Here is a 14,716-nt window from a genome sequence, read left to right as displayed (position 1 = left end):
TATATGGAAGATATAACACCCTGTATATAGTGGTACTTAAAATAATATATTTAATCTGCGTAAGAAAGGTCTATTTAAATTAACATCTGCTGGGTTGTGAATCTTTAGGAGAATGAGCCACAAGGTCTAATAGATGCAACTCTATTTTCTTAAATCTATCTCTATGAAGAACATAAAAAAGATATAAATGAGAGGATTCTTGCTCGTTTGGTTGTTAATAGCTTCTCATCAGGCAGCTTCTTGAAGGATCCCAGCTTTAACAACATTACTGGGGTGTTGACTCCAGATTCCCACAATTCTCTGTGCAAAAAAGTGCCAAATATTTTTTGTTCTAAATGTCCCTTTATCTAATCTCCATTTGTGACCCCTGGTCCTTGTTTCTTTTTTCATGTTGAAAAAGTCCCCTGGGTCGACACTGTCAATACCTTTTAGAATTTTGAATGCTTGAATCAGATTGTCGCATATTCTTTGTTCAAGACTGAATAGATTCAGTTTGTTTAGCCTTTCTGCATATGACATGCCTTTTAAACCAGGAATAATTCTGGTTGCTCTTGTTTGCACTCTTTCTAGAGCAGCAATATTCTTTTTGTAGCGAGGTGACCAGAACTGAACATAATATTCTAGATGAGGTCTTACTAATGCATTGTAAATTTTTAATATTACTGCCCTTGATTTAAATTTCACTTTACACTATATATCCGAGCATTTTGTTGGCGTTTTGTGGTGGGTAATTCACTGACACACGGGAGACAGACGGGTGTACTTGAAACAATGCTCAGGTTTATTTAGTTATTTTTTTTGGTTGCTACTTGTGATGCTTTCTTTTAGCCTGCAGGGGGCGCTTTTGCCCATGGTGATTACCAATGATGGTAAAGAGATACTTGCGGCGCTTTCACAAGTGCTCTGAAATGATAATAGTAACAAAAGGCAAAATCAAAAAGAGAAAATAAAACACTGTAATTAAAAACTACAAAGAAAATGTGCTGCACTTGGCAGTGTTATCCCAACCGTCTGTACCAGCACGGCCCTGGTCCCTGTCCTAAGCTTTACTGCTCCCTCAGCCTGCTGGTTGTACACTTATGGGGTCTGCCCAAGGTTTCCCCGCTAACACTATTTTTGTTTTCTTCTCTTTGAGTTCTGTCGTTTCTTTTTCTCCCGGCTGTTTACTTCTTAGAGGGGCAGACCTAAGGGAACAGCAGAACGTTATTTTATAGGACTAGCAATCCCCCACCCTATGGCCCGCCTCATTTGAAAATAACTACACCCCCCATGCCTGTTGGGTGGACAACCCTGAAGGCATAGGGCTGCAAGGCCAAGAACCACTGTGTGATTCTGGCATTGCTATCTTTTATTCGGGAAAGCCATGCTTAGGGGGCATGATCTGTAACTAGGGTGAAGTGTCGTCCCAGGAGGTAATACCGGAGTGACTCAACTAACCATTTTACCACGTGACACTCCTTCTTGATTGTACTATAGTTTTTCTCACGGGGAAGGAGCTTCCTGCTGATGTACAGGACCAGGTGCTCGCTTCACCGGACCTCCTGAGACAACACTACCCCGAGACCTCTCTTTGACTTATCCATCTGCAGAGTGAACCGCTTACTAAAATCCAGACTGCACAGCACTGGCTATAATATTCCTATAATAGCTTGCTAGTCAGCCAAGGCTTTCATCTTAGCAATCAGTGGTCTGATCTGGCCACTCCCTACTCGATACCCCAAATACTCCGACACACCTTTGCTTGAGTTGCAAAACCAGGCCATGTCACGGAAGGGGAATATATCTCCAATTACAATAGGGAGTACAGGGCTGTCAGGGCAGCTAACCAATCATTGAACTGCCCACAGTCCCGTCCCAGAACTACTGGTACTGGCAATTGAGGACACAATCCTACCTGTACTTGCGTCCCCTGCTGGCCAATTGTTATATTTATACTAATCTTGGGATAAGAGCGTACATCCCCATGAATACATTTAATATGCACTTGTCCCAATATTTGTTTATGCCCCGGTGAGATTAGGCTCTCCTGTATTAGGGACTGGCCACACTCTGAATCCAAGAGAGCCTGGGTTTTTGTACCATCCACTGTCACAGGAATAACAAAACCCGTCTGCTAAAGTGACTGAGGTAACTGAACATGCTTACCTAGTCGTCTGAGGTCACACTCTATCACGGGGCAATCCCGGGCGATGTGACCCACCTCCCTGCACGTCCAACACTGCGGTGGACTAGTTTCTCGCCCTGGAGCCTCAGCAAGAGGTGAAAATACTGGAGTCATTAAAGGGGCTGAATGGTAAGGAGATAGCGCGAGACCTCAGTCTGTCAACACGGCAGCCCGTGAGTAACCTCACCCTTCCTGGTTCCCGGCCCGGGATCTTCCACCACCCCCCATACAGAAACCTGTCTACGCCTTCCCCCCAGTCCTTTCGCCCTATCAGGGGTCTGTAGAGGGGGTGATCCGGTAGTGCTTTGCCTAGGCAACCTAGCCGGCATAGTTTCCACTACCTGGTACTGCTCTGCCAGTGTGACCGCCTGATCCAGAATGGGCGGTGCCTGCCGCTGCACCCACAGCTGTGGTCCCGGAGCCAGCACTCCAGAAATCACTTGACCACAATGATCTCCACCAGTCTGGCTTTGGTGATTGCGTCCAGGTTCAGCCACCCCATGGCGTACTAGTTCAGGTGATGAGCAATGGTTCTGGGGTGCTCCTCCGGTGAGAATCGCACCTCCCAAAACTTTTAGTGTTATCCCTCCGGTGTGGCCCCCACGTGATTAAGGATGGCTATTTTCAGCATGGGGTAATCCATCATCCATTCCTCGACGCAGCTTGTGCCTCCCCCGTTAGCTGGGGCAGGAGATAACTAGCCCATTGGGCCGGGGCCCAACTGGCAGAAGTCACCAGGGCCTCAAACACCTCCAGGTAGGCTTAGGGTCGATCCTCTGCCATCATTTTGGTTGGTTTTTGCAAACTAGGATCTGGTCCTGTCGGCCTAGCAGCCACTTGCACCACAGAGGTCAAGGTCTGGCGCGGGAGAGTCATCATCTCCGCGAACTGGATGGCATCCATTTTCGCTCCTTCTCTCTAGTGCACTGCTGGAATTGGGCTGTTCCAATGAATTCCCACGTGTGGAAGGGTGGTGGGTAATTTACTGACACACGGGAGACAGTAGGGTATACTTGAAACAATGCACAGGTGCCCAGTTTTATTTAGTTATTTTTTTGGTTGCTATTTGTGATGTTTTCTTTTAGCCCGCAGAGGGCGCTGTTGCCCGTGGCCTGAATACCAATGATGGTAAACAGGACAACAGGAATACCCACAGGTAAAGAGATACTTGGTGCACTTTCACAAGTGCTCTGAAATGATAATAGTAACAAAAGGCAAAATCAAAAAGAGAAAATAAAACACAGTAATCAAAAACTACAAAGAAAAAGTGTTGCACTCGGCAGCATTACCCTGGCTGTTGCTACCCACACGGCCCGGGTCCCTGTCCTATGCTTTACCGCTTCCTCAGCCTGCTGGTTGTACACTTATGGGGTCTGCCCAAGGATTCCCTACTACCACTATTTTTGTTTTCTTCTCATTGGGTTTCTTTTGTTTCTTTTTCTCCCAGCTGTTCTCTGTCCTGGACCAGAACTTCTACTAGCTCGTTTACTTCTTAGAGGGGCAGACCTGAGGGAACAGCAGAACGTTATTTTATAGGGCTAGCAATCCCCCCCCCAAGGCCCACCTCTCAGCCACTCAGAGAGAGGGAGAGCCCACACACCCTCTCTTCCACCTCTCTGTGTCACTGCCATGACTGACAGGTGGATATTGTAAGGCTTCTGCCCGCTTCCTGCAGCACTATGAAAGCACCAGAAGAGTCAGGACAGATCTCCCCTTTTTTTTTATAGCTTCCCCACATTGTCTAGATGAAGACATTTCTGAGTCAACATAAATTCCTAGGTCTTTTTCATAGATTCCTTCTTCAATTTCAGTATCACGCATATGGTGTTTATAATGGACATTTGTATTGCCTGCGTTCAGTACCTTACACTTTTCTATATTAAATGTAATTTGTCATGTGTCTGCAGTTCTGAATGTTGTCTTGATAATTTTGAATGACCTTTGCTGCTGCAAAGAGGGGTGATTGGTACTGGAATAGTGTAATCTTGGAATGTTTTGTTTTTGCATGGATATAGGGTTTGAAAGTCACAGTGGCTATTAATTATATATCAGTATTGATACATGATTTTCAAAAGTACTGGACACAAAACAAGTGTTCTATAAACAAGTACATTTCACATAGAATGCAAAATCATAATACTGTACAATATAAAACAATTTATAAAACAATGATACAGTAGTTAATAAATATATTTACCCTTCTTGAACTTCACAGTTTTCACACAAAATATGTTCTTTTAATTCCCAAGACAACTGTCAAAAGGTGAGGTACTGAAAAATAACATAAAAATATCTGATTTACATTCCTGTGCAGTGCAGGTACATCATTTCTACGTGACATTATTCAGCCATAATATATGTAAATAATACATGTAAAACATCTGTATACATTTGTATAAAATATAATATTTTAATTGATCCATTGCCTAAGTGTATAGTTTAGAAATAGAGACTGAAATGAATGCTCATTATTATTTTGCATTTTGCTTCATAATTCAGATGTATTTCACAATAGTTTGCGTAATTGAAAACTACAAGTGTTTCGAAGTAATTTCATATATAGTAAACGGATATCTACATAACCCATAGATATCCAAGTAGTAATAATATAAATGTGAATCAAATCATTTTGCATTGATGGTGTCAATACTTTTGAACACCACTGTAATATAGGAGCACTAAAACAAACAGACATAAAGACAATGATTGACATTGACATCAGTGCTGCATGAAACAAGTATTCGGATAAGCTCTCCACAGGTGAGGGTCATTGGGGTTAATTGGGCTAATTTAACATTCCAAGTGAAACAGGTGAAGAAACAGCTGCTTGGATTTCTGATGATTGCTGCTTTTCTTAGACAACAGCAGTCCACACAAATCTAAGCAGCTGTTTCTTTAATTGTTTCACGTGGAATGGTAAATTAGCCCAGTCACCATCAAAGACCCTCACCTCCAAATGATCATTTTGCACTGCTCAACTTGACATTCCCCCTTGACAAGCAAACCAAACGGTACCATTTTTTGTAACTTGAACTTTCTTCACCAACTTGAAGAGGGTGTATCAACATATAATAGTAAGGTAATAAAGGGTTAATGGATCATTTTAACGCTTGACAGGAAAGTGTAACTAAAAACACGTAGGCACTCCTTGTTCAGTACCCCTTGTGAAAGTTGTTCTGGTCATTTGGTTTTGGACTTGTTTTTAATGTTGGCAAGCGCTCCTTTTTAAATGTTTTGTTAACATGCCATTGTTCTGAAACAGAATCATCAGTGCTAAATTCAAAATTACAGGAACATAAATGGTTGAAACCCTTGCAGTATATATAATATGTATTAATATACCATAATAACAAAACCTTTTATAATAATACATGTATAACATTTTTGTGACCAGCACATACAATGATTTAGCACAGCAATACAAATCTCTACAAGGTATTGAGGCAGGATAAACTGCAGCTCAAGAATAACATTTTAAAAAAAAAATCTTAATTGGCTATTTTTATAATGACTTGATAAACAAAAATCATTATAGTCTATCAATTATATAGTGTACCTATTTTGTTGTTTTTTATTGTTTTAAAACAAAATTTCATTTTAAACAATGGCAGCCCATTATTATCTACAGTATAACAAAAAATAAAAGCTGTTTTTATTGTTATTGAAATCTTTATAATTAAATGAAAAAAAAAACCTCTGTATAAGATTCCTATGATTGTTTTTAGTAATTTACAGAAAAAAAAAGGTTTTTTACTTTTCAGTAGCACTTCCTTTTTTCCTTGCTACCTACAGCCTCACTGCACCACACACCAAAAGCTCCTAAAGTATGCTGAAGTAGGAGGACAATCTGGTCTAAATGCTGTCATTTAAAAGAGGGGACCATTGACTGGGTATATCAGGAAATAGCTTATTAAAGTCATGCCAAAAGGGTGGCCCAGCAAAGAAAGAAAAAATAAATAAATAATAAAATAATTATTTGATTTGTAATCAATTATTCTACCTTTTTAAGTACCTAAAATATCCTTTTCTTTTTTTTTAGTTTTTCTTATTGATCATTTTGGTACACAGCAGTCTTCCTTTTTCTCAAACTTACTTTATATATATATAATATATATATATATATATATATATATATATATATATATATATATATATATAACTATATTATATCTATGATAATATACTGACCATTGGCCTCTGATAATTTCAAACCCTGCTATAAATAATATATCCTTTAATCAATATGACCGGTAGTATGCACTGGTAGACATGGCAATGTATGATTAGAGAACACAAACTTGTGAAACAGGCATAAGTGCACGCCATTTTGTATATTAAAGAATAGCTGCTGAAATCTAATTATTTATCTTTTATTTAACACATAATAGCTACAACCTTTAGTTTACTGGTTCCAAAGTGCGTACTTTGTAATAAATACCATGATTTTGCTTAGTTGATAATTTCACGTTTCATGCTTCAGATTGTAAAGCATGGTAAGTTTCCCCAGGAATTCACACCTTAGTGTCCTTCTCTTCAGATCATACATGCTGAAGTGAGACCCACAGCATAGTTCACTGTGTAGTTTTTGTTTTCACCAATTGCAGATGTCTTCTTGACCTTTTTCTGTTTATTTTTTTCTGAAGTGCTAAACAGGACTCTGCAGATGCACATGCCATCTTGTTCCATCAAGCCAGTTCGTAAGATCTCATGTAGTTCGGTATGCAGTGACAGACATAGTGGCTGAAATAAAATCCAGATGCACATCTTCTGCTCTGAGTCCTACAGGGTAGCCGGTAACAGCTGGAAAAAAAAAAAAAAAAATGCCTGATCTTGTCTGCTGAACTTGGTGGGTGGTCAACTCATTTTAAAGGCTCAAGTTCTAAAGCCAGTGCCAAGAAACTTGGTGACTGCAAGCAGGCAGAATTTGTTTGAAACTGAAATCGACATGAAATTCCATGGTTTACATTTGACGCTATCTTGCACGCAATGCTTTGGCAAAAAGTATCAAGCCGTTTGTTTGGCTCATGATACGTTTATAGTGTGCTATTTCAATCACACTCCCACGGTAACAACCTTTAGTCCTGCCAAAAAAATATTCCTGCAGCTTTATTAATCATGAATATGACACAAGCAGGTTGATTTTATAAGTGAATTCATTCGCATTTAATCCTTTATTAAAGAGCACAGTGAAACCTTGCTTTAGGGGTACCTCAATATGGAGATTGTTAAAGACAAGGTGTAACAGTCCTGATTTGCTTCTATTAACTGTGAAGTCACCATCAATATACACAGCCATGTATTCAGTATCAAGGCCACCATTTGCAGTCTCAAGTATATTAAACATCTATTCATTTACCTCTGTCATAAAACCAACATGATGAAAATTATCTTTTTTTAAAGCAATCTAAAAACAGATGCAACACAATGTAACTAATTTACACACCTCAATTATATATATGCGAAACAGACACAGTAAATGAGAAAAAAAATAATTCTTAAATTACAGTAACTCATGAATTTTTTTTTTTTTTTACCAGTTAAATATCATAAAAAATCCAAATACCTGCAAGCATTGGGGTTGAATTTCTTCCCCAGAAGCAGACAGGTGGCGTCGCTCTCTTTGCACTCGCACTGGCAGGTAACTGGGTTCAGGGGCTGTCTGCTTGGACAGCTCTCCCTGCAGACACAGCTGCACTGCTTCTCATCCCAGCTCTGATCAGGCCGGCAGGACTCGGGGCCTGAATCCTCACCACAGATGCACTTGCACGAGGCCTCGTCCAGCCGCTGCCTGGCTCCACAACTCGACTGGGTCAGCCCGTTTCGGCACACACACCGACAGCTCTCCTCATCAAACCTCATTCGAGGTCCGCAAAAGTCAGCCAGAGCCTCGCTCAGGGATCCTGTTTGGAAGTAAACAAGGAAAGAAAGCAGAGAGGATGAGAGGCAAGTTCATAGAATGTAAAGGGTACCTGACAGGAAATGTGCTGTATGGAGAGTTGAAGCCAGTTCTAAGTCTAGTTTAAACTTTGCTACCTCCTGCAATCAAATTTTTCCTTTGATTAATTACCTTTCCTCAATATTCCACATATTAAGTCAGATAGTGTAATAAAGAAGTTCTGTGCTGCATATTGTTGCAATATCTCAGCAACCTCTTACAACATTTTATAAATAAAGTCTACTCCAGATAAAGATCATTGTTTTTTTTTTTTTTTTTTTTTTTTTTTTGGAAGCTGACCCAGTGGTTGAAAAAAGACATTAGATAGCAAGCATGGGAAATAGTGAACTAAGCAGAAACAGATAATGATTGCACACATACGTAACAGGATAGTAAACTGGTAAGAAATGAAATATTAAGAGAAATTGATGTTTAGAGCAGCTGCAACAAACCTACCAAATGTGCTCATGTCATCTGGAACACACTGACAGTCAACAGGGTCCCAGGACAGACCAGCAGGGCAGGTTGAGTCTGTCCCAGCACATCTGTAAAAACATGAATGGTTATGAGCTCTCTTGGTCTTATACTGACGCTAACCTTTTAATTATCATTGTCCCACTGACTCTATGGATTCGTGTAGAACCAATTTCCGCCAATAGACAGTTGTGTAGTGGAGCGAGAACACAGCGGAACATCATTCCGGTACTATTTTCTATAGACTGCAGTGGCGTAGTGGAGCGAGAACTTAGTGGAACATTGTTCCGGTACTATTTTCTATAGACAGCAGTGGTGTAATAGAGCCAGAACTCAAAAAGCTCAGATCTCCTGCACAACTGTCGATTCGTCAGTAAGTCCTCTTGATGCAATAAAAAAAGCATTAGGAACTTCTTCTATTACGAACTACTTCTTTAAGAAAGCTAAAAATGCTGACGAAGATGACAGCTACAGCGGAATCATTTCAGCTATGCAAAAACTTGGCTAAGACATCATCATTCTGCCACTGACAAGATGGAGAAAGACTCTTTGTGGAAATACTTGTAGAAATTAGATACATGCATTACCTATAATTAGCTGTTCTTACTAGTGGAGTACACCACTGCCAATAGAGTTTAATGGTTACATGATTTTTGTGGAATCCAGAACCAAAGACAATTTGCAAATAACAAAGGCTATTGAATTGCAAATGTCAGAATACATACATCTGGTTTTGTCACTTTACAAATGCATTTTCATTTCTCCCAAACTAATAAATAGCTTAAGTTTCGCTATTGTACAATTATTTAATACAAAATATTTCTTCAATTTTTTACCTTTAAGCCAGTTACTTTTGACAAAAGGTAGTTGGAAATAAGCAATGCATTTCTGTACATCATGACTGAAACACATCACAACAAGAAAGACATACTTGCTCACTTTGCTTAGCCCTCCTTTTAGGTTTTGAGATTTTTTAGTACTCACAGAGCAAGTTTGTCCTTTGTCGACCTCCTGATGATGGAGTGGGGTGGTCTGGTTGGGTTGCTTTTGGATTTGCACTCACAAGATGTGTGGTTTACAAAGCTGACCATAACTATCTCCGGGTGTCCAGACGGAGGAACTGTGAACTCAAGAAGCTAAAATAACAAGTATGTTAGTAACGTAAATCCCCCATCGCAGCTGCAAATACAAAACTAGTGCTATCAGTATCGTGGAAAAGCAGATCAACATGATCAACATCCACAGACTGTCCATATAAAATGTAACATTCAGCCGGACATGTTCCTTCATATATTCCCATGCTCTACAAATCTCAATTTCTTGAATACCAACCACATGTAATCACAATTTGATATTTATGTGAAACGGGCAGTGTTGTGTTACGGATTGTGAACCCTGTCGTGAGAGGAGGAAAAAAAAAACCCACAAATGCCAACAAGCCTTTTTTGTAGTTAAGTAGCATGCTTGTGAAGTCACAGGTTCAGAACTGGTATCAACCTTGTTACATGTACGGACATGTATATCGCCTACCTCACTGTATTACCTGCCCAGAAGAGAAAACACATCGACTGTGGCAGGAATCAACCAAAGAACACTTGCCGTTGCGTAGTGTTATTCCCCTGTTAGAGTAACATTCAAGTTCACTTTACAGGGTGGAAGAGTATATCAGAATGCATGTCTTCATGGTGTGCAGGGTAATCAGATGCTTACTGTTTTTATGCTGTAGTTGTGGCTGCTGTTGGTGCAATGCCAGCCCTCATGATTGCAGCAGCCTCCACAGCGATGCACAGACACACAAGATGGCTTGTAGAAGTGAACTGTGCTCTCAGGGAACTCCTTGGTGATGTCCAGGCACACTTCTCTAGGAGTGCATTGTGTCTTTTCATATTCCAGCATGATACCTGTTACAAAAAAAAGCTTACAGCTAGTAATAGAAAAATAATTCTAAACTATATTAACTCGATAACCAAGCAGCTGATGTAGTTTGAATACGTTTCAATACTGGCAAGAGACCCTGTACTGTGTTATTGTTTATACAGGATTGCCTGTAAGACTTCTCATTTTTCTAGGTAAAACACAAATTCAGAAACACATGTAATTATTTATATCCCACCATAAGGTAGAACCCACCATTCAGCAATAAGCCTCAGAATTTAGACAAATATGTTGAGGAATGCCCAGGCTGGATGATTCCATTATTAATTATTGATTCCTGATTAAGTGGCTACAGGAGTGGTTTCAGTGCCTTACTTTGTAAGCTCTCCTCAGTCATTCCTCCTACGTACAGCGGAGCCTCCTTCACATAGCCCCAAGCTGTCTCTTCATGTTCGAGTTCATGGGGTAAGAGAGCAGCCCTCCTGTGCAGGCACTGCTGGAGAAGGCGGTACTCTGGGAATAGGAGGTCCAGCAGATCATCCACACTCGAGACAAACTGCAGCCGTTCCACCAGATCACTGCCTAACTGCCCCTGCAAAAAGAAAGCAGCGTGCATGGCTAATGGCATCATTCTGTAAACCTTACCCGTTGTGTATTTCTGTTTGCTACATAGGTCTCACGGGTGCAGTTTTGACTATATAGCAAATGTGTATTTTTCATTTTAACTGGCTGTAAAGTATGTCAGTCAATAAGGAAGCAGCTAGTTGGGCATTGGCAGGAAATACCTTGAAAGGGCGGGGCAAATTTCAGTCTCCAGGTGAAATGAGCAAAGGAAAGTCAACCAATGTTGACTTTTTTCCTACTTTGCATACATTTTTGTAAGTGAGCGCCATCTTTGAAAAATATTATCTTTTAAGTTTCATCTTATATCATAATGCTAAAAAATGTACCGAACAATGAAGGTGTTTAAAGATGATTTAAAAAAAAAAAAAAAAAAAAAAAAAAAGTTGTAAAATAAGGAAAAATTACCTTAAAATTTGCAAAATTGCTTGTGGGCTTACATCGGATTCTATACACATAGCAATAGACAAGTTAATTTCTGCAAAACTTCTCTAGTAAATATTACATTTTTGGCTGTTGCTTGTAGTCAAAATTCCCATTATATTTACTGTATTTACTTGTTAATCTGGTCCTTAAATAGCCTAGGCCAAACTCAATGACTACCAATCTGCAAAGAAACAACCCGTTTGGGTTTGCGTTGAGAACTTAGCTTTTTAATACAGTGTCTCTCTTTCAAACTTGAACACCGCTCACTCTGCTCAAGTTCCCTGGGGTTTGAAGTACAACAAAAAAATGAAAAGAGAGTTTTACACCTGGGCATGTTCAGAAAGTACACTGGGCTGATTCAAATATCCCTTGGGGAGTGCTGAAATGCTGAACGTTTTCAAACACAGTATCCTCTTTTATTTAGAGAAGTTCACAGGTGCAGCTTAAAAACATTGGTGGCCAGATTAACGACCAACTGCACAAAGGATGGATGTTCACTTCCTTTCCCCAGGCAAGGTGCAGCATAATCGGCCACTGTAATGTATTTAGTGTCCTTGAAAGAGGATTGACAGCAGTATATAAAAAGCCCATTGCAAAACAGAGACAGCAGTTTCCACAAAACACAGAATGATTTCTTTTTCTGTAGAGTCTTGGTTTGGCCTGTTCTCAGATAGTGGTCTGGAGAATGTTTTTACAGGTTTTCTCATTAAAACATTTTTAACCAAAAATAAAGCATGGTGTAGGTTTTTCAGTGATGTTCACTGCAGTTATGTCAAACATCAGACCCCTCTGTTCCCCTCAGAAAAACAATGCTTAAAACTCTTAGCTCTTGTATTTTACTTTCTCCTTTGACATCTAGATAGTATGAGAAAAAACTAAATTTGTTGTTATATAAACATAGATACAATGCTGTAAAATGCTCTAAAGCAAATAGCAGTGGTGTATATAGGTTGCTCAAAGCAAACCTTAAGGGTAGTAGGCACATGTTTCAGCTAGTTTCCAGCTATTATCCTTATCTTACGACACAGACTCGGTTAATTCCCTGAATGCAACAGATCTGTTGGATACTGTCAGGTTTGTTAAGTATGTAGCTTTCAGTTGCAAATGACTCATACCTTAAAGGCCTTTTTTAACTTATGACATAATCTACAAATCATTTCAATTATATTGTTGCATAATATTATTACTTCTTTATTTCACATTTCCATAATTTGGGGCTCTGTAAAGGATGGCTCTTCATATGTGGCTCCACTTAGAAGTGGATTATCTCATTATCCCAGGCTCTTAATGGGGTTGAAAAGGCTACAAGGACAAGCTGTGATCTTTGGTAGCAAGTACAGTCAAAATGCAAAGAAATGGATGTTTAAACATGGCTCATGTCTAATGAATGCAAACATACTGATGCTGTGTCTTTGTACAGTCTGGTTAAACCTCTTTTTCATCTGTCTTTTTAAAAGGTCTCTGCTGCTATAAAGTCAGCTATTTAGTTTTAATAACTAAACATTTAATGACTGTCTTTCTTTTCTTCTGTTAGCTATTGCACTGCCCTTAATATTTCACCAATGTTTAATTCTGATAGAATAATGGGAAGAGTACTGCAAATTCTAGGTAACTGGAAACCACAGTGTGATTAGTAACAGTACAATCAGTACAGAGACCACCTCGCTATACGATTTGCTCCTATTGAACGCAATGCAAAGTCACCATCAATATTAAGACCACCCTTGTGTTCAGTAATTAGACTCTGCAGTTCCAAGTGTATCAAACAGCTGTTCTAAAAAGATCTCTGTTCTAAAAAAAAAAACATTTTCTCATTTAAATAAAAAAAAAAAATCTATAAATATGGTTAAATCATTCAATAAAGTGTTCTCGAGCTCAATACATCCTTTTTAACTAATCAAAAACATAAGATAATAAATGTTTCAAGGAAATCTATGTTTCTTTACATTTTGTTGGCTCTAATGAGGTTTCACTGTAATTAAAAGAAAGAGCAAGGCTTTGATAATGACAGCATCTCACCTCAGCTTCTTCCCCCTCCTTATAGTACTCATAATAATCCTGGCCAGATTGAGATCCACAGCTGGGTGTAAACACTTGTAGAATCCAAAAGTAAATCTGAAATCTCCACATAGTGCAAAGAGTACCACAAAGGAAGAAGAGCAACCAATGAGCTCAATGAAGTAAAGTGCTTCCCTTGCTGTGATGAATTAATGTCCAGTTAGCGGTACCAAATGAAGCAACCCTCCGTGTTCAGAAAGAGAACACCTTTAACCTTGTCTAGAGTTGCAACATCACAGACTTTCCCTCCTTTGGATTTTCAATAAGACCTTAGTTGCACTCTTCAATTTTCTTGGCATTTGCTGTTTTATATTTAAATCAGTCAGTGAAAGTTGCCAAAGCTTTGCCTACGTTTATTTGCAAAGACAATTCAGGCAGATACTGAATTCGCATGAAGCTGTCGGGACAGAGAGAGAGAGAGAGAGAGAGAGAGAGAGAGAGAGAGACCGTTTCTGACAGGATAGATATACTTAAGCCTGGCTTTTGCTACCGGGAACTCCCCTCCTATCTGACGTGGGTAGAGATGTTAATAGGAGGAGCTGTTTTTTTTTAGCTTGCTTCATACTTGTTTTATCAACAGACAAATTTTTGCAGAGGATGAACAAGTCTGAACAGCAGCGCTGCTGCTTCTTCTCTCTGGATTGTTTCACTATCAGTTAACCGCTTGTATGCATGATAGTTCTTCTAAAAGCCTTGGAAACAACATGGATTAAAAGCACCATTGAACTGGACACACACTATTGTATTACACTTAGTATTTTAACTTAATAACAAGGACAAGCCGGGTGGCTATGTCACGTTTTGGGACATTAGTGTTCAAAGAGAAAGGTGTGTTGCTTCTGAGCTATGCATACAATATGAAGCAAACACAACGTGTTCACTGTGTTGCTATTTTAAAATGAGCAGCTCTAGATGCCTGACTGAAAACTTAATGGTGTCATTCATGAGGAAGAACAGTCATTATAATCAATAGATTTCATTAATAGCACAGCTCCCCCCCACCCCTAAACAGCCTCATGATGAAGAAATGTTATTGTGCCCACATAAGTAACATGAAATGTTTATATCGTGTAAATTGTGAGCAATTATTTTTCTTTAATTAATCCTCTAAAATCATTTTAAAAAGCGATTTATACAAAGTTTGTAAAAATTATATTTAATAT

General features: G+C 39.2%; 1 protein-coding gene across 1 annotated transcript; it reads right to left on the bottom strand.

Annotated features, from left to right (window-relative positions):
- Positions 1 to 6,353: 6,353 nt before the first annotated feature.
- On the bottom strand, positions 6,354 to 13,984 carry LOC121296796 (vascular endothelial growth factor C-like). Its single transcript, XM_041222605.1, has 7 exons — positions 13,515 to 13,984; positions 10,824 to 11,040; positions 10,284 to 10,474; positions 9,558 to 9,709; positions 8,556 to 8,644; positions 7,728 to 8,064; positions 6,354 to 6,964 (listed from the first exon to the last, which is right to left on the bottom strand). Exons 1-7 carry the CDS (start codon positions 13,623 to 13,625, stop codon positions 6,850 to 6,852), a joined length of 1,212 nt encoding a protein of 403 aa, XP_041078539.1. The 5' UTR covers positions 13,626 to 13,984; the 3' UTR covers positions 6,354 to 6,849.
- Between the last annotated feature and the right edge of the window lie 732 nt (positions 13,985 to 14,716).

Source organism: Polyodon spathula, chromosome 22, assembly GCF_017654505.1.
Source record: "Polyodon spathula isolate WHYD16114869_AA chromosome 22, ASM1765450v1, whole genome shotgun sequence".
NCBI lineage: Eukaryota > Metazoa > Chordata > Actinopteri > Acipenseriformes > Polyodontidae > Polyodon > Polyodon spathula.
Note: the sequence above shows the minus strand (reverse complement) of the source record. Positions and strands in the feature narration are given on the sequence as shown.

Bases quoted from the DNA above. Each gene is read 5' to 3' on its own strand.
- LOC121296796 (XM_041222605.1), bottom strand. From the start codon at position 13,625: ATGTGGAGATTTCAGATTTACTTTTGGATTCTACAAGTGTTTACACCC. The intron at 10,475-10,823 runs GTAAGGCACTGA...TTTTTGTAACAG, and splicing joins GACTGAGGAGAGCTTACAAA to GTATCATGCTGGAATATGAA. The intron at 9,710-10,283 runs GTAAGCATCTGA...TTGTTATTTTAG, and splicing joins ACAACTACAGCATAAAAACA to CTTCTTGAGTTCACAGTTCC.